The sequence below is a fragment of the Chrysoperla carnea genome, chromosome 1 (genome assembly GCF_905475395.1).
Source record: "Chrysoperla carnea chromosome 1, inChrCarn1.1, whole genome shotgun sequence".
NCBI lineage: Eukaryota > Metazoa > Arthropoda > Insecta > Neuroptera > Chrysopidae > Chrysoperla > Chrysoperla carnea.
In genome coordinates, this window is record NC_058337.1 from 93,416,932 (window position 1) to 93,437,915 (window position 20,984).

Below are 20,984 nucleotides of genomic sequence, written 5' to 3' on the forward strand. Positions count from 1 at the left end.
TACAAACGTTGATGCTAACGTTGATACTAGCTGAGCGAGATGATTGAAAACAAATGATATACCGTCTAGAATTTCCAGTTGAAGGGCCGTATCCAAAGACCAAATTAAACGCTACGATAATTTGAAGGTGATAGTGTCCGGCTTGCTAGGCTAGTATACGCCCTTGCATTATAAGATAATCTGGAGTGACACATCATAGAGAGTTTCCTTCACCCTATGAACAACCAAACAAGGAAAACCCTACAGTCGTTAAAAATAAATAATTTTAGATTCTGAATTAAAGTTATTCACGAGTATTTTGCGACTATTACGTTGATTCATGAACTTCCTACTAAATCGCCACAGAAACGCTATTTTCTTAAAAAAGCACGCATCTAATGATTATGATTGTTTGTTTTTTATTTTAATTTGTTTTTATACTTATTTTTTCTTTAAGCTTCCTATAATCTTCTATCGACCACCATAAATGTGCTGACATGCAAGTTAAAGCTTATTGTAAAAATCATTTTATATCAGTTACAGCATATTGTAAAAATCATTTTTAAATAAAGTAAGTTAGATGCACATTTTTGCAGCATGTTGTATGCACATGTATCATATGATGATTACATGGAGGAGTTATGGTTTTCATGTAAGCATTAGCAATGTATGTATAATGTAACTTCTAATCAGCTTATATACTACTTGAAAAAGCTGACTAATGTGAATCCAGAGCAGTGATATGGGTTTACCACCTTTTTTATTTACAGTACAGTACTAGCGAATCATTTATATTTTATTTTTAAATTAATTTAATTTTTAAATCGATTATCGAGTCTTTTCGAAGATCAAATCAAACGTAGCAAAACTATTAGAAATAATGAACATGGCTTTACTGCTTACTTGGAGAAATTTTAATTCGTTACGTAACGAAAATTAAAAGCTGTTTTGGAATTTTATGAATGGTTAGTCTTCCACTTTTTTTATCCACATGTTGGTGCCAGGAACAGGAATATCGATATCGAGACAGTGAACAAAGTGTCTCAGATGTACCGCATGTTCATTAACGATAGTGAATCAACTGTATAAATGAATATCGACTCTGGGTGGCCAAGTGGAAAAGAGAATGTGAAAATAATTTCACCATTCCAGAGTCCATAGCTCATCTCATGGAAGCATGTGTTCAAGATTTGTACCCTAACAAAAAAATTTCTTTACAAATCCTGACAACTCTCCCGGTTAGCGTAACTACCGCAAAGAAATTTTTTTCTAGTCTTCGTGGAGTAAAATCTTGATTGCGTGCCTTAATGGCACAGGAAAGACTTCCCGGGCTAGAAGATGTGAATCTGAATACGAATTAAACTATCAATGTTTTCACGAAAAAGAAAGGTAAGCTTGAATTTGTAATTTAAGTATACACCTAAATAAAATTATTCAATGCAAAATGTAACACACTATAGCGTTTAATTAAGGTAGTACCAGCATGAAATCACTTTTCGACAGATTTGGCCGAATTTTTTTTCTCGGGTTTATAATAGCTTTATTTATGAATTCCTAAAATTTCATAATTTTTGACCGTTTAGATCGCGAGATATTTAAAGACAAAGTTCGCGATTTTGAGGGTCATGTCCCATTTAAAGCATGTAAAATGTCCGGTCTCTCCAACTATTTTTTATGATATTATTATATATTGAAGAAAAAGTAGAAAAAAATGTTTATACAATACAATTCTAAGAAAAAAATTTAGAAATTAATTTTCACTTTCGAGTGAATTATTAATTTTGACGTAAATTGATCGAAATTGGGACGTTGGCATAATTATTTCCCATTTTAAACGGTCAAAATTTCTGAAACTTTGGGAATTAATAGTAAGCATTATTAAATTCTTAAATTTAATTTTTCGTTAAATTCTGTCGAAAAAAAAATTGTACCATTGCTTTAACATAGAAACTGCAAATACCATGCTGGAACATCGTTAATTTAATTTGATATCTTTTGAAGTAAAAATTTCATCAAAATTGGTTCATTAGTTTAGAGTCTAAATGTGACACTGTGCAAACAACTACACATTTACTTTTGTAATTTTCGTGAGCGAATAAACTAACATTTTATGGGTGACTGTGACCACAACCTTTTTTGAAGACTGGATTCCTGCCTGCATCATGACAACTGTGGAGTTTAAGTGGATCACTTGAAATTTTCAGAACATATTATGCAATGATCCATGGTTCGGAGGTTATTTGAGTAAATAAATATGTTTTTTCTATATGGCCTATACATGCGGAGAGTATAATAATAACCGAACGATACATATGATTGAATTCATAAAAAATTAAATAAAAATAATCCAGCTCTGTTTTCAATAATATTTCAACATCCCCTCCGAGAACACATTTAAATAAATTTGTTACGTATTTTGTAAAAAAAAAAATACAAAAAATCATTGAAAACATTATGTTTAACTTGTCACTAAAACATATGCAACAAAATAGCGAATCCAAAAAAATGATTTTTCTTGATTGATTTTATCGAGAAAAGATTCAAAAAAATATGGAAATGGATCGTAAATCATATATATTTGGAAGTTTTTCAAGACGTCGTCAATCACATGATTCAACAACAAAACGGCGATCAATTATATCTTCTTCTTCAATTAATACCATCATTCATAAACCCTCATCAATATTACATAATGGATCATCATCTGTGGTTAGTTCATCACCATCAAAGTCCAAAATTACTAAAAAATCAACGACTTCATCCTCATCACAAGGTGGAGTCATTTTTTCAAATTTTATAACAAATGGCTCTGTGAGAGAACAAATCATTGTGACTGTGTGTAGTTTATGTAAACGTGAATATGTCGATCCAAAAGTGTTACCTTGTTTGCATACATTTTGTGCCCGATGTTTGTTGTCGTTGATTGTTAGTGAATATCCGTGGAATAAAGATTTTGATGGTAAGTATTATTTTTAATTTTTTACGAAAGTCTAAAATAATAAAAGGATACAATTTAAAAAGGACAGTTTTTTAAACATCGTCCTTGTTTAGTATTTTTAAACTAGCTAGTAACTTCGCCTATACACGTTTTTAGCTGTGAAGAAACAATTCCAGAAAATATATGCTGGTTCTAGAACCTATAAAACCTGAAAAATCAAGGCTTGGAAAGCAAAAACTATAAATAAGAGTTCACAAAAAAGTTAGTTCATTAGATTTGTTTGTTCGAAATTAGGGTAGAGACTGGCAAGACTATGTTTTTTTTAATTTATTTTAAGGAATTTCTTGGAAATGGATTTTTATAACTGTGGCTATGGTGAATCATAGAAGTGACATCATTTCAATAACATCTTCCTTTAATCCAATTAATAATTTTAAACGTTCATATTTTGCATATTTCTAAAGATTTTTGAAAGCCACCTTCACATTTCTGCACGTAAAGAAAAATTCGTAAAGCAGCCACCTTTTCTCACCTATACCTCGACTACTGAAAGACACTGAAAGATTTGTAAGAACTAATATTATTGACGAATAGTTTTAACAGCCGCAGCATGAACATCATATGCAACATTTCGTTCCTAATATTAAACCAAAACACGGAAGTATAAACCACTTTATGGGAGCTAACTCCTGTATTAAATCCTAGAATAAACACAAGCAATGAAAACCGATTATCAATATTACATGTTACTTGTTATTGTTAAATAGTTAAATATATTTTAAAAAGTTTAACTTTTTTGTCCCATGCAAACTTTATGCCCATCAGTTTCTGCATATTTTGTGTATGGGCAATAATTTTTTAAATTTTTACCCTCTTCAATTTTTTATAAATTTTTAATATTCAAGTTTCGCTTTGGTAATAAGTTAGTGTCGTTTTACAATTTGAAGTGTTGTAAGGCAAATTCAGTATCAGTATTCTACTCAATTGTATGTGTAATTAAATACCTTTTATTTAAGCATACTTTCGATGAGTGAAGATACGGAAAATTACGTATCTGCTTATTTTTGGGGGAAAAAAAGATACACTATTTTCTTTAATACGAGGACATTTTCAAGGTTAAACAGAGATCAATTTGGTTTTTTAATGGAAGCACAAATTTATTTTTCCGATTTTTACTTTTTGTCGCTTAGTCCCTTTGAAAAGGTTTTTACTACAGCAAGTTTGCAATAAATTTGACCATAGAAACAAAAAAAAGCTAGTGATACACAAGCTGTTGTGCTTTGGAAAGTAGTCATGGAAAAATATAATGAAATATATTAAAAAATTTACAGCTTCCAGTTCTGGTTCCGGGTATGGAAGCGAGCGGCGCGATGCTGCTAGCTCGATTACAGGAACATGGTCTCCAAAGGCTAGTTCCAGTGCAAAATCACATTCAGAAGACGTAATTCAAATAGTTATTTGTCCATCATGCAAATATCAACACACATTGCCTCATGGTGGAGTGTCAAGTTTACCATCAAATAATATTATTCAAAATCGTCTACGAGAAAGTACTTCCGAACGAAATACAATTCAAGTACTATGTGATTTATGTGCTTATGATGTACCGGTAAGTTTTTCTGCAAGCAATAAGCTTTTTCTTAGAAATAAATAGGAATTTTTAAAAATTAATTGAATTATTTTCATCAATTATACGTTTCTAAAGCCTTTAACTTCAATACATAACTCGTAGGCTCTGCTTGTCTGCCGAAAAAACTTTGGATCGATTTTTAACCCCTTTCCCGTGATCCAATCGAACTGAAATATTGCAGGCGAACTCATGGGGATGACAAAACAAATTCTATATCGCCCTAGCCAAAAGTACGGTCTAATAAAAGTTAAAATAAAAATAATAGTGGCCGAAAAATTCAATTGTTAGTTACTTGATTATGATATACTCGGAAGTTCTCAATAGCAGCTCTCTCAGAAATTTATCTCTTAAAATGGTGAAATAAGTAATGCAAGTTTGTATGAAAATATACATATATACAAACTTAACTTCACTACTTAACCGATTTAAAAAATTTCTTCACCTATAGAATGCTACTTTTAGTCACGAAATGTTGCTGATTTTGAATGAATTTTTTAAAAGTTATAATTTCTAGGCAGGAGGATTTTGTAAAACTTGTAACAAGAATATGTGTCCCTTATGTTGGGACTCACACATACGGCAGCGCAATACTAGTACTCATGAGGTTGTAAATTTAAAAAAATTATCACGTAAACATCACAAATCAAGTGTTGCAGACATTGCAAAATGTTCATATCACCCGGATTATGAACTGAACATGTATTGTCTGTCATGTTTGGAATGCATTTGCCAAAAATGTTGTATAGATCAACAACATAATGGCCACAGCTACGAATTAATTGAGAATTTAACACGAATTTATACAAAATCAATCCAAGAAGCGCTGATACGTGCACGTCCTGCAACCGAACAAGCAAGTATTGCACTTGAACAAATACGTACTTTAGGACGACGTATTGAAACACGCAGTAATATTGTTCAAAAGGAAGTGGAAGGATTTATTGAAATCTATAAACAATCCTTAGACGAACATCGGCAAACATTATTATCACAAGTACGAAAATCAAAGGACGATAAATTAAAATTAGTAAATGCACAAGAAATTACATTGGAGCGACGGATTGAAGAAGCAAATCATACAATTAAATTTGCTGAGGAACTTTTGACAGAAGGATCACAAGTTGAATTGTTATGTTTTGTGAATCAAGTATTAGCGAAATTAGATTGGTGTAATGATATTGCACGACAAGTTGAACCACGTGTCACAGATTGTATACAATTTTTACCAGATGAACAAGTACCAGCTACAGCCAACAAAACTCCGTTATATGGAATGATCACCACACAAACTGTGGCGCCTAATAACTGTTTTTTGAATACTGAGGGTATGTATTACATTATTATTGTTTAGTATCCACAGATGTGTAAAATGAATAATGTCATCGGGAAGATAAAATACATGATACTTTTTCATTTTATAAAAGATGATTCAAATTGAGTTTCCTAACTTTAAAACTTTAATTATCCGTCAACACTCGCGTTTTATGAGCATTTTGCTCATATTCGTTTTGAAACATTGCCGAACGGTTGAAACGTTTTACCTATTTTTATTAATCGAATATTAAGTAATACTCCATTTAATATAAAAAACGATGCCAGTAAAACAGCCACCCCAGTAACTTCTGCAGCAGTTTATTTGTTCGAGGTAATTCTTTGACTTTTGTCAAGTTTTAAGGGGTTATTTCGGCTATAACTTGGTGGATGTTAGCTTTTAATTGCGCCATCGTTGCATGTTTGTTGATATAGATGCGATTTAAAAGAAAACTCCACAAAAATATCCAATGGCATACCCTTGGATGAACGCACGCTACCATGATAAACATGCATTGCCCTATCTTTAATACTTAAAGTTTTCTCGAACTTTTGTACAATGATGTGAATAGATCCCTCATTAGGACGCTTAAATTGGACATAATCTTTTCGTAATGTTCTTAGTATACTCAGTTCTTATAGAATTGTTATTTCTGTAGAAAAAGTGAACGATTTGAGCGTTGAGCGTTAGTTTCACATCCTAAGAGGAAGGTTTCAAACTAGCATTTTACATTTTATATTCAGCAGTTTTATATTTTAGCTGTGTAGATAAAATAAATATTTGTCTTAAACCTATGACAACAACTATTGTTCCATGCCTAAATAATTCGATTATCTATAATTTTCATTTCTAGGATTGCAGAATATTCGAGTACATAGAAAAACCGAATTTATTGTTGAAGCACGAGATGTTGACAATCATGCATTATGTCATGGTGGTGAGAAATTATCAGTTGATTTACGATATAAAGACAATTCGTCTAAAACTGTACCAGTAAATGTAATTGACCATCGTGATGGCTCGTATTCTTTAACATTTGTTCCTGAAGCAGCAGGACATTTGATTTTAACGATTCTTATAAAGGGCAAACACATCAAGGTAAGAAGTAAACATTTTTATTGAATATCAGCTGACCTCCTTTGCGTTTCTAACTTCCTCAGGCTTCCTTTGCGTTGCTAACCTCACCTCACTTCTTGCATGCGTGATTCCATTCATACATGATCCGTAAAAATAATTTTACGTTATATTTATTGGAAAAGCATTTCCATTATATAATAACTAATTACTATTATATGGTAAAACGTAGTTTTTAGCTCATTTAGCTCATTTTAGCTCACTTAATTTTAGCTTCAACAAAAATAATACTTTATTTCAGACAAAATTTGCTTCTTTTTTATTCATTATGCAAGCCCTTTTTACGTTAGAAAAAATATATAAAAGATCCTAAATTTACAAAAAGATCGACCGTGATATTTTTATGCTGAACAAGATCTATGTTATATTAGGCCTAAATATGGCACGCCATTTTACTATTTAATGTCCGAAAAAAAATGATCGTAATAATATAATACATTATTATTATGATATCATCATAATAATAATCATTTTCATTATGTACATAATTTTAATTCAATCATTTTTATTATGTACATAATTTTAATTCATATTAAATAGTAAAACGGCGTGCCATATATTTCCATTATGTACATAATTTTAATTCAATCATTTTTATTATGTACATAATTTTAATTCTCTATTTCCATTATGTACATAATTTTAATTCAATCATTTTTATTATGTACATAATTTTAATTCTCTATTTCCTTTATGTACATAATTTTAATTCAATCATTTTTTTAATCTAATTCAAATAAAATTAACTGATTTATTATTATGTATCATCATAATAATAATACATTTTTATTATGATGATAACATAATAAAAATGTATTATTATTATGTATCATCATAATAATAATACATTATTATTATGATGATAACATAATACATTATTATTATTATGATACATAATAATAATACATTTTTATTATGTTATCATCACAATTTTAATTCTCATCTCTCTTTTCTCATCTTATGCTATATCAATCTCTCTTTTACTAAGATTTATTTTACAAAATATAAAATATAAAATATAAAATTTCTGAAAATAATTAATTAATTTCTTTCTCGATAAAAATTAGCTTATTAAATAGTAAAATGGCGTGCCATACCTAAATGTAATTTACTTATATACTTTAATCGAAATTGTAAATAAAATTGTTAAAACTCTCGAATTATTTTTAGGGCAGTCCATTTTCACTAGCGGTTCGAACGGTTCGACCACATCATGGTATATTCCATTGTTGTAGCTTTTGTTCAAGTGGTGGGAGTAAACAAGCTGTTTGTGGATGCGGTGGTAACATGCCTGGCGGATATAAAGGATGTGGTCACGGGCACGATGGCCATCCTGGTAAACGACATTGGTCATGTTGTGGAAGTGTTTATGAACATTCCGAATGTAACACAATTGGTTCAAGTCACTATCAGTTTACATTATAAGTTTCGAAACAGTTCGTTTATTACATTTACGAGAAATTGCAATCAGGTTAAGTCATCTAAAATCTATTTATTCATAATTGTACACTTGTGGTTGGAAAATATTGAACACACATCAGGACACAGACAGTAAACAGGACGAAAAGTAGCTACATATAATTGTTTTTTAATATACAGTAGAATCTCGATAAGTTAAAGTCCAAGGGAAACACAAAATATTTTAAGTTATAGAGGTTTTAAGTTATCAAGTGTCTATGTTAGGTAAAGGTTAATATAGAGGTATGTACATGTTTCTATGTACCCTAGTTAATATAGAGATATGTACATGTTTCTATGTAGTTACTGAGGGCCTATACAGAGATTATTTATTTAAGTTATAGAGGTTGCGTCTTTTAAGTTATAGAGGTTTTGGGCTCTGATGGGAAGGGAACATAGTATTTTTTGAAGTAACAGAGGTTTTTATGTTACCGAGGTTTAAGTTATCGAGATTCTACTGTATAATCGTCGATTTTGATTTAATTAGGATCGAACATTACAAGGGCTAATTTATTAGAATATCGGCAAGCTTCGATTGGTTCTAACTAATTTTAATACATTTTTTTGTTTGTGTTAAACATTAGTTATCATTGGTTGATCGTATACCTATAATATAAAAATCAAAAACTATGTAGGTACTAATTGTTCACAATCATGTATTAAATTTTATATTATTAAAAATAAAATAAATCAATATCATATGCCAAAATATATAAATTTAACCCTTAAATAGTGACAATATGATGGCAATATTTAAGAATGATACATTTAAATATTTTGATTGAAGTGTAAATAAAAGGCTGATGTTGTGCAAAGGTTGTTATTTTTTTATTATGTGTTAATATTTCAGGTATAATCAAAATTTGATAGCAAATGGTATAATTAAACACATTCAGAAGAGTTCTCATATAACTGTAGCCAACAGAAGGGTTAAATTAGTGTTAGTGTTCTCATAAATGACGTAATATGTACCAGATAATATGATATTTGAAATTGAAATAGATATTTAACTAAAGAATAGTCAGTCGTTTAAAAAAAAATTTTGTTGATGAATTTGAATAATATTTATGATAAAGAATTGAAATAAAATAAAACAAACTATTATATTACTTACTGGCATGATACTGGCGTTATAACTTCATAAATATTAATTTTAGAAAAAAAATATTTAAAGTAAATGTTTTAGGAAATTCGTAGATTTAAAAGTTAAGTTATTATCATTTTCTTGTTTATACAAATGTTAGAAGACATATCGGTCAAATAATCATGTAAATCGTCATAGTCGTATAGGTAAGTCATAAACGGTTAGTGATACAAAAAAAAGGTAGGTAATTTAATTATCTACAATAAAGGTTATTACCATTTTTGGCCTAAAGTTCACGGTTTTGGAGACATAGCCCATAACGATTTTTCTTAAAATGGAGTTTTAAGAAAAATGCCATCCCGCCTATTTTTGTAAGGATTTTGTGCATTTACTTACAGTACGTGATACTGAACCTATTTAAATAATAAAATAACTTCTGTAATTTAGTGCATTATGAGCAAGAGTAACTAGCTTCTATATAACCTGTAGTATGAATACTATTCGTTGTGTCATGATAGGGACAATAAAAACGATGCCAGCGCTTAGAGTGAAAAATTTTGGCAATAAAGGAGGCTGTTATTACTAATTTGAAATTCCTTACATGTTAATGTTATAGAAAATGTCAAATTCAAATTATTGAAAAACATTAATTAATTGAACTTAATGCATTAAAAATTGTGGAATTAAGAAATCAAATTGCACAAATATTATTTTTCAAATGTAAATTATCATAATTATTTATTTAAAATTGTGAGACAATAATATTAAATTTTCAATGTAAGTCATAAATGCAATCCATACAATTATATATGCATCCATACAATTCTATAATTAAAGTAGTGTATCGTTACCATGGAAACGCCTCCAAAAAACTCTCGCACTGTGCGAATACTTATAAAAATTCATATTGAACCACGACTGATACTTTCTGTAAACTACCACAACTATAGAAAAAAGAAATTTATTCACAACCACTCTCAGGTAATGTAATATTTGTGCTATCAAAAGGTCCATTTGGGTACAACTCACAAATAAACGGCAATTTCATGCCACATTTTACAGTTTTCCACATTTTATCTGTATCTATAGCCACACAATAATGATGCTTATTTACAGGTTTAGGGTTTGATGGTGCCCAAGCTCGATATGGAAAACAAGTTAATGGTTCTTCCAGTGGTGTTTGAAATTTCCCATTGCCATTTACATCTTGTAATCCCACATATGCTAATTTTCTAGATATATCTGCTCCTTTAAAGGACTGTCGTAAAAAACTTGAAATGGCAATTGTTCTTGAGTCCGTTAGAATATGCGCTAAATCACCACCTTCTTCTTTGCAGATGTCTGCAGCTTGTGTGTAATTAACGTGTTCCTTATGCAGATTAAATAAACCAATACTCGGTAAGCACGTGTAAGTTAAGATTGCTGTAATGTAAAAAAAAAAAAACCACCATACCATTACATATATTAATCGGAAATTTGTGGCCTCTGTTAAGGTAGTACGAGCGTCAAGGAAGTTTTAGATTTATGGTTGAAATTATTTGTATCTTAATTTATGCGAGATATCGCAATATTTTCATCGATTTTAGTCCGTATCTCAAAAACTATTGGACCAGTCGTCAAATGCACCCGATTTTTGTATTTTTTGGGTCAACATTACCTTATATACTGAGTTTTATCAAAATTAGAGATACAAAAATTTATCGTATTTTTGCAATTTTTTTAAGGGGTACCCTTTTGATAAAATCGAAAAAATCGCAAAAAAATTTTTGTTTTGGAATTTGATGAAACTCAGTGAATGGGGTAATTTTGTACCAAAAAGTATAAAAATCAGGATAATTTAATGATTGTACTTATAAAGAGTTACAATATCAGCGAGTATCGTGGGAAAACTTCATTTTCAAAAAAGTTAGTTCCCCACCAAAACATTAAAATCCATAAAATTGTGAACAAAAGGGTGGATAAGTGAGGGCTAAAACGTGATAGTCTAAAGCAGAAATTGCCTAGCAAAGCGGGCGGGTATCTATTAGTGTTAAATATGCCTACTTTTGAAGTCATAGAATTTTATAATCGGGTCACCTCCTAAAATTTTCAGAATTGATTTAGAGTCCAACTTCATATAAATAAAAATCAAACATTTTATTTAAAATTGCCTTGGTGCTCGTACATTCTTAAGGCTTAACGTTTTTGTCAACTTACAGTAGGGAATACTTATTGGGATAACAATAATTTGGATGGAGTACAAAAGCTTAAATCGAATAATAACGAAATAAAAAATACTTACGTAATGGATTTGCATAAAAACTGTAATAATTATAATTTGGACTAGGCTCTAATGATGTAAAATTTTCATATTCAGGGCAGTCAAGCACTTCACATGTAACTTCATTATTATTTACATTATCATCTGATAACAATTTACTTTTATTATTAGTTAATCGACGATAATTAAATGCTAAGCCCATACGTTGTACAGAATAGTCAATACATGATTGTAAATCATTTTGAAAACCATACCCAATAATCGTTCCTTTCGATTGTAAACATGATCCAACCATATGAAACTTTGGATCCGGTGTATGTATACGCGAACATTGCATTTGGCAATTAGTTATAAGAATTGAAAAGTCAATTGTTAAAAAAATAAAATTAATTTTAATAATATATAACATCATTCTGATTGACTCTTATGAATAATGATGCTGGTAAAAATTAAAATCAAGGAGAACTATTCTGCTGTGAACGACATACAACGTAAAAAAAAATTAGGTTTCAGAATGATTATTGAAGTTAAAATATTCAGTTTGTTAATAGTTATGTTAAATAGAGTTTAAGCAAAAAACGGGAATCTTCGTATTTATGTAATAGTTTGTTTTTATATTTATATCAATGCAATTTTTTATCTTAAGATATTAGTACAATAATACAAATAAATTTGGGTCATACTTTTAAAATTTGGAATCAAAATTAACCTAGCTTTAATAGGTTTCAAGAGTCCTGGAGCCGGAATTAAGCACAAAAGTGAAAGCTAGAGAAAAATTGACGTCACAGCTGAAAAGAATGACCCAGAATTAGTGGGTTTCATAAAAAATTCCAATAAGATCGGATTAAATTTGCCTGTGTTATCAAAAAAATTGAATTTTTTAACTTTATGACATCATCAGAATCCAAAAAATTTAATTTTGCTCTATCACATCCAAATTTTGTCCAATTTCATACTTTTCAAGTATAGGATCAAAATTAATCTAGCTCTAATGGGTTTCAAGAATGTGGATCTCTTTGTTGGCCACCACGTGCCCAAATCTCGATAAAACCTAAATAAAATAATTTGACCAGTACTGAAATAAAAGTTTTTAGGTTTAATATCTATGATTCTCGACTAGTATGACATTTCAGGCTTCGAATTTTGAAAACTAATGTGAATATTGCACAATTTTGTCATGTTCCAATAGAATTAAATCACTAACAGAATTTATCATCCAAGAAAACGTTACGTCGTAAATCGTAATTTTTCAGTAAAAATATACCTAGTAGGTAAATAAAATTTTCGGTGAACTTAATGCTGTAGAATAAATTTGCCTGCATATTTTAGGAAATCAATGATTAAAATGTCAATCATTTCATGATTATGATAAGTAATTAATTACCTGCTGAAGGAAATAATTTGTTTGGGATATGATAATTGTGTCTATTTGTGTCAAAATTTCTTTTGTATTTAATAATAATAACTAATTAATTATTTATTCATGAAGAAAAAAACGCAAAAAAAGTTAATTTGTGGATATTTTTTTGAAATGTTGATACTTTGAAACGAATTTTGGCATATACATATTATGAATTAAGTGAATTTTTGCAGGGTGGTTCAAGTTATAACACCAGAACTGACGTTTCTCGGCTATAAGATGAAAGATGTCTTGCAGGCTAAATGGTTAAAATAGATGTGTTGTTGTTTCAAAATGTTTCGAACAAATATTTTTAGGTCTAAGGGGGGCATGCCAAATATATCTATCTAGAATTCAATTTTTTAAATCCTTGAGTGCATGTATTTCAATGCACGGATTTCATATAATACTCTATGTAATCCGTGCATTATTTGTGACACTGACATACTTTGAAAATCAACTCGGATTCGTAATTCATAAGAGACAACAGGTACTTGGAAGATTGTTTGTTATTGTTAAATGTAGGTTACATTTTTTGTTTGAAGTGTTTTTTCATAAAAAGATTCCTCGAAAATCGTTTTAAAAACAGAATAAAAAATTTTGTATGTACATATTCTTCTGAATCGGTTTACATTTAGAAAAAATGTTTCAGAAAAAAAATGATGGTTTTTTTATAATGAAGACGAACTTTTCTAATTTGCAGTAGTGTTGACTTTTAACTGATTCTGAAGATCATTTAAAAGTCAACTCAACTTTAAGGAATTTTAAAGATGCCTTGAGCTCGCTTTTGTGTCCAACAATTTTGTTTGAAACTTTTTTGTTTGAAACTTACCCTTTAATATATTTCTGATCATAGTCATCGAATCCCGAAAATTCAAAGGAACGGAAAGGTATATTGGGTAATTACTCCTACGATTTACTTGTCTTCTTTTTTCTCAATTCTAGAAATTGAGTTTCTAGATGCGTCCATTACGAGTTAAATGTTTCTATGATTTATCTCTTCGTTTTGTCTATTTTGGTCTTTGGGCCTCAATTGGTCTGTGAAACTTGAGGCCCAAAGTTTCACAAAAAAACTCAACTGAACTAGAATTTTGCAACAACTGTGACACTAATAACAACACAAATTATTACTACTTTTGAATAATCGCTTACCTACTAGTATTCGAAAATACTCTATGAATAATAATAAATATATCTATGCTTTAAATATGGCATATTTTTTAATCTGTTAAAAATCTGCTTTTTGTTATAGGAAATTCTATAAGTGGCGTCATCGTGGCGTAAGAGAGGCATAGACAAAAATGTTTCACAAACGTGTTTGTTGAAATATCTGATTATGTGGTGATAAACCCTAAAGGAAAACTTTTAATAAGGAACTGATTCAACGCTTTATTTGTTTGGCAGTTATTCAACATTATTTGAAATAAAATGATTATTTTAACCAAAATAAAATAACTTTTTTTGCATCTTATAATAAATTCATATTTTTAAATTCATTCATGAAGCATGTTTAAATATTAAATAACAAATTGTTCAACAAATTTTACTAATACATTATATATACTTATAATATAGTATGAGTAATAAATAAGCTGTATATTTTACATCATAAAAGTGTAATGCGGAACAAAGCAATAAAAATTGAATAAAATAATTTTCATTTGTATTTCCAACATTTTTAAAACTCCAAATCTGTAACGCGATTGCTTTCTGATAAAATATATTTTATTACACTTTGAACACAACTACCATAAAATTATTGAACATTTTCGATGTAATTAACTCTATCTGCCCTGAGTGTATGTTATTAAATTTGTAATTTTCTAGCAAATATTAATGCTTTCATTACTTCTTGGCAGTCAATTTATCTAATGCAGCTTTCACATCAACAAAAATTTCATCAACCGATCGTTCAGCGTTAATCTGTAACAAACAAAAATATACACTAATTATAATTCAGGGTTGTGTTAATTAACGCTATGTGAAAAATAGTTTCAAATTTAAATTGTCGGGAATTTTTTTCCCTACAAAAGTGTAGGATCAAAAATTTTGATATCTTCAGCCATTTTCCCAAAAATCGGGAAAAACAACCAAATATATATTTATATGCTTATTTTCCAACAAAAGGTATAGACCCGTTTCTATTATTAATAAAAAATCGAAAAAAAAATCAAACAAAAAAAGTAGGTACTACTTTTTCATACTATTATATTTATTTATTATTATTTTAATTGAATGCATATTTTAAAGCTCGTCATTTTTTTCGGGGTAGTGTAGTTCCTATTATATAGTTAAAAAAATTAATTGATATCTTACCCTGACTAACTTGCCCTCGAATTCCTTTAAAATTGCATCATTATTCGTTAAAAATGTTTGTAATCGATTTTTAATTGTGTCAATGTTGTCGTCTTGACGTCCAGATGTTTTACCACGATTTAATAACCGATCAATTAATGTTTGTTCCTGGCATTCAAAATATAATATAACATTGACGGGTACAATTGACTTTTCAAATGTAAGACCTTGTATGAGTTCTCTTGGATATCCATCAATTAAAAATCCATTTTTATTTTTCTTTAAACCTTCTAACATTGCTTCTCGAATCAAATCCAAGACAATATCCATTGGTACTAATTTACCTTCGTTCATGATTGCTTGTAAGGCTTGAGCACGTTCGCTTTGTTTACTCACTTCTAAACGAAGTAGATCACCGGATGATATATGTTCAAAATTATATGTAGCAACAATTTTGTCACATTGTGTGCCTTTTCCTGATCCTGGACCACCCAATACCCAAATCACTGGCAGACCTGAATCTAAAATAGGTTGCACTTGTGGATTTACACATCCCTGAAAAAATAAGGAATAAGTTTGATATTTTTACAATTATCACTTATAAGAGTTGTTCACTAAATTACAAGTTCTTTTGGCATTTAAAAAATGCCAAAATTAGGTACTTTTTAGGTGCTAATCAGGTATCAAATTTCCCGAATTTTGTTTTCGCTTTTTTATGATCGTTTTCTTCTTAATATTCATCATTTCATTATTATTTTCATTGCGTTGCTAGCCTCACATAATGCTAGCAACTCAACTATGAGTATTGAGTTGCGGTGTAAGTTACAGAGCACCTAATTTATGACTTTGGGACCTAATTAGAATCTAAAAAATGCCTAATTTTGGCATTGTTTAAATGCCAAATTACAAATAAATTACAAATAATGACAAATGAATTCGATAGCTCAACTAACAAACTACTTCTTATAGTCCTGAACCTGCCATTGCTACCCTGTAGGAAATTTAGTAGGGTTAGTTAATTTTCAAGGTATGTGTCTACACAGTTTGGTGAATTTTCCAGTTACGATTTAACCAAAGATGTTACGCTATATTTTAAGAACTTCTGTTCAATATATTTGAGAGCTTATTTCCATATGTACAATGGATGAAATATGGTAAAACCTCAAATACAAAAAAATTTGGAATTGGGCAAGAACTGACAGACAATAAAATAGGTATAAAAACCCAAAATCTAACTGTTCGCCGTCTTTGATGACTACAGTTGGACAGTGAAATCCCTTCAATTCCAAAATACTATCAAATATTCTTGAGCTTCAGGCTTCGTTTTTCGGAATAAAAGCCCCCTCCCCCTCTCCTAAATATTTTTGAGATAGAAACGAGACATTTGAGGGTATTTTTAAATTAAAATAGATGGCGGTCGTGATAGTATAATGAGAAAATATCTTCAATTTCGTTCTTCCAATCTGAAAATGATTTGTATCATCATTTTTCGTCAGAATATAAAGATATCATGAAAATTTTCAAAAATACTTAATGTGAGTACATTCCCAAAAAAATTGATGAGTTGAAGAATTTATCATCAGATAACATAATTTAAAAGATTTTTCTTTGAACGTTATTTTAATTTAGCTCGTAAGGAAAAACGGTTTACGAATTCAATTAACTTTCCCTTTTTCCTACGTAAAAATATATATTTTAAAATAGTTTCGAGCATTGAAAAACGTCACTTTCTCCTTAAAATTTTGAGAATTTTTAGTCAAAAATAGCTAAAGATATAATAAAAGTGGTGCCTTTTGAAGAAATTTGAATTAATCTCGAAATCTCTTCAAGTAAGTCTGATTAAGTACTTAATTATTTTGTTTGCGAATTAGGTTACACGAATGAATTCTAAACAAACTTTTACAATCTTCATTTATATGCTTATCAGATTATTTTCAAGGTGAACAGTTTTTTCGGCACCTTTTCACTAAAATTGATGGAAAATTACTTGATAAAATTATATTCCCGGATTACATTTAAAAAAAATAACTCAATGATTTGATTAGTTACAGGTGTTTGAAGGTATAGACTGAATTGCTTGATCTTTTGGATATGTGTAAACTTATAAATGTAGGAAATAAAGAAGCTGTTTTGGGTAGAATTAAAAATTTAATATTTACTACTAATTTATTACGCCTAGTACATCCACATGGTTCTGGCGCCACTGACATAATTTATATACTTGAAGTTGCTATTCTAGCCAATTTTTATCTCTTTTCCACATTATGCATACAAATAATTTGGTTACTATGGTTTTATGTTTATTACATATAAAGAGAAAGTAGAAAATACTGTTTAGTCCAAGATCCCACTGTTTAATTTGAATAATCTCTGCATATAGTCCTAGTATCCATTAGCAAACGATGTTATCAATGAGTATACTTTTAAAAATTGTGTAACATAATTTTGTTAAGCATATTTATTTTTCCCTAAACAAGTCTTCGTAAATTTTCATTGCTATTTACGAATTCTGGAATATTTTTGATTGCGGTATGAGCTTAAAATTGATGAATATACTTTTTTTTTTACTATAATAGAAAGATAATTTGATAATTGAATAACAAGTATAAAATTTATTTTATCCAGTTTGGGAAAAACCATGTGTCCACCAATCGATATCTACAATCCAGCCCACAGTAATAAGTGGTGATTTTCTTTGGTTAACACTAATTTGAAACTTTGAACGTGGCTTTTACCTTGAAATAATTTATTATTTATAGGATATTTTTTCATGGTGTTCGAAAATTTTTAATTATGCCGCAAATATAAAAGAAAGGTAATTGAATATATATCAGCTTTCTTTTTTGCGCAAAACAATATTCTACTCTTGGCTTTTAAAAGAAAGTTTAAAATAAGGTAAGCAAAATTTGTCTTTTTTCACCTATCTTGATAAATAAGAAGTGTTGAATTTAAATTGATGACCTAAAGTAAGGGACTTATTTTAAATTGAATAACTTTTTTCAATGAATTATTATTTTTTGATCTGGGAGGCCTCAGCTGCTCTTTTATGAGAAGTTCTTTTAAAGAATGCCAGATTCAGAAAAATGTTTCAAGTAGAAATTATTCGTATCTCATACCGGCCTGGATTGGACTTTCTGGTCAGTTAAAGATAAATTCAAGAAAATTATTCTGTATAAGAAACATTTTTCAAAATAAAAATAGATTCGGTTATAATTAAACTAAGTAATTTTACTAAAACAATGAAATTTTTGCTCCAAATTTTGAGCTTTCAAATTCATCTGTTTCTAATTATCGCGAGAACAATTGCAAGTAAGTAATAAAGAAACAGTGTTACGTAATCTGATTTTAAAATTCAAGTATCTTCCAAATAACATAATTTTGATATTAAATAAAATTCATTTAAACCTGTTAAATTACTAAGTCTAGATTTAATAAACCAAAAAATAAATAAAAATTTCATAAAATATACTTACAGTTTCAGAAGACATTTTTCAACAATAACAAATTTTGATTTTTTTGATTGAATAAAAGATTTTCTGTATACGATAAATTCAAATGTTATTCACACACGTTAATCGTTAGATATTTAACGTACACACATTTAACGTTAAAGTGTATAAAACATATTAAAAATAAACATTTTATTAATATTGAAAGCTAGTTTGAGGCCATCTAATTTCGGATAATAATAATTTTTTTATTTCATAACACTCTTCTACAATATCATACATATATTATTATCATATGATTCGCGCAAAATGTTTAATATCCTGACGACTCTGTGTAGTTAACAAACAACACATACAAAAGTATATGATAACATGCACTTTAATTTAGAATAATATTTTGTTCCAAGTAATTACAGGAAATTTATATGGTACTGTTGATTTAAAACAATAATTATTACTTAAAAAGCATTGCGTAAGTGTGACTCATACTTAAATTAATTTTAAAAAAAATCAACTGTGAAATTGATTATAAATAGCCAAGTACATTCTAACCCAAACATTTAAATGATAAAAAGAATTTGAACAACTCATTTGCATTTATGATAATATTTTTGAGTTATTCAGTTTCAAATTTCATCAGGTGATACAAACACTCCGTAAAATATCCGTCATAAAACATAACTGGGCGAATACTGTTGAATTTTCAAAGGACCTCGCACAAATTAGATGTAATCTGCATTTCGGTCAAACTATTTCAAATTTTGGGGAATGATAGTTTAAGTCATTCTGAATAAAAATTATCATGGTCACAAGGCATGAAAATCAAGTTATCGCTAAATTAAAATTGGAAAATGTACTCATTTATACAAAAAATTATTTTAATTTAATTGTCAAAACATGTAAGTATATATATATGTAGCTGAAAATATTGATCTTAACAATTCATTTTATTGATCCACTGAAGATTTAACACTGCTTCTTCTTTGAATTTCGTAACATATTCTTCAAAAAAACAAGAATTAAAAAACAACACCCTTACATTAAAAAATACACGTATGCATGTAGTTATACTTATCTGTATATGTATTTGCCTATACACACATAGGCATATATTATACAAATAAGTACATTTTCCAACTTTAATTTATCTATAACATGAAATCTTATCATTTTCATGGCTTGTGACCATGGGGACTTTTCTTTGGAATGACGTAAACTATCATTTGCCAAATTATGAAAAAGTTTGACCGAAATGCAGATTACATCTAATTTGTGCGAGCTCCAAAGCAAATTTTGTTCAATAATGCAGACTCTACTTTTTGTTCAATAATGTATGAAAACTTCTGCCAACACGAATTGCGTATTTTTTGGAGTCTTCCCCGCAATTGTGGAGCAGATGGATCTTAAAATATCTTTTAGTTTTTGAGATATACCATTTTGAAAAAGAAAACGGTATTTTTGCAAATTTTTGCGTTTTTACATTTTTTGTCGCAAAAAAATTTCTGCCAGTATGATTTCATGATTACATAGGAAACATATTATTATATGTTTAAGTAGGAGCCTTTGTACTTTGTTAAAATAAAAAATACTTTTAAAACATTAAAGGTACGCAAAACTTATTTTCAGCGTTTTTTTGTACGATTCTCTGTACAGACAAACAAAATCGCACTGTACAAGCAAACAAAAAACAAACTCGATGTACGGAAAAACGCCGAGAAAACGAATACAGGTTCTGTGTTTAAAATTGTTTGCCTGCACCGTTTTGACAGGTAGTAGAGTTTTGATTTTTGATGACATGGAGCTAACTATATTTGATATTATAATGTTTCATAAAAATTATATTCAGATTTTAAATTTGGACTGAGCGAGCTCCAAAACAACTCTCAACAAAACAACTCTTTAAAAAAAAATAATGTCCATGTAGGTGAAAAAATATAGGCAATACTGTTATATAAGTGGTTTAACTTTCGGGTAAACACTCATAATGTATAAAATATTTCAATTGGAGAAAATACTTGACTGATTTTCTCACGCAAAAAAATTATT

General features: G+C 29.1%; 3 protein-coding genes across 3 annotated transcripts; 1 reads left to right on the forward strand and 2 right to left on the reverse strand.

Moving 5' to 3' along the window:
* Positions 1-2,535: 2,535 nt before the first annotated feature.
* Positions 2,536-8,582, forward strand: LOC123292266 (tripartite motif-containing protein 45). The gene is made up of 5 exons (XM_044872853.1): positions 2,536-2,938; positions 4,249-4,526; positions 5,062-5,872; positions 6,713-6,957; positions 8,164-8,582. The coding sequence occupies exons 1-5, from the start codon at positions 2,536-2,538 to the stop codon at positions 8,416-8,418; spliced, it is 1,992 nt and encodes a 663-aa protein (XP_044728788.1). The 3' UTR covers positions 8,419-8,582.
* Positions 8,583-10,496: 1,914 nt separating this feature from the next.
* On the reverse strand, positions 10,497-12,132 carry LOC123292275. The gene is made up of 2 exons (XM_044872865.1): positions 11,817-12,132; positions 10,497-10,957 (listed from the first exon to the last, which is right to left on the reverse strand). Exons 1-2 carry the CDS (start codon positions 12,130-12,132, stop codon positions 10,497-10,499), a joined length of 777 nt encoding a protein of 258 aa, XP_044728800.1.
* Positions 12,133-14,768: 2,636 nt separating this feature from the next.
* On the reverse strand, positions 14,769-19,145 carry LOC123306071 (adenylate kinase isoenzyme 1). Its single transcript, XM_044887946.1, has 3 exons — positions 18,963-19,145; positions 15,511-16,044; positions 14,769-15,117 (listed from the first exon to the last, which is right to left on the reverse strand). Exons 1-3 carry the CDS (start codon positions 18,975-18,977, stop codon positions 15,040-15,042), a joined length of 627 nt encoding a protein of 208 aa, XP_044743881.1. The 5' UTR covers positions 18,978-19,145; the 3' UTR covers positions 14,769-15,039.
* Between the last annotated feature and the right edge of the window lie 1,839 nt (positions 19,146-20,984).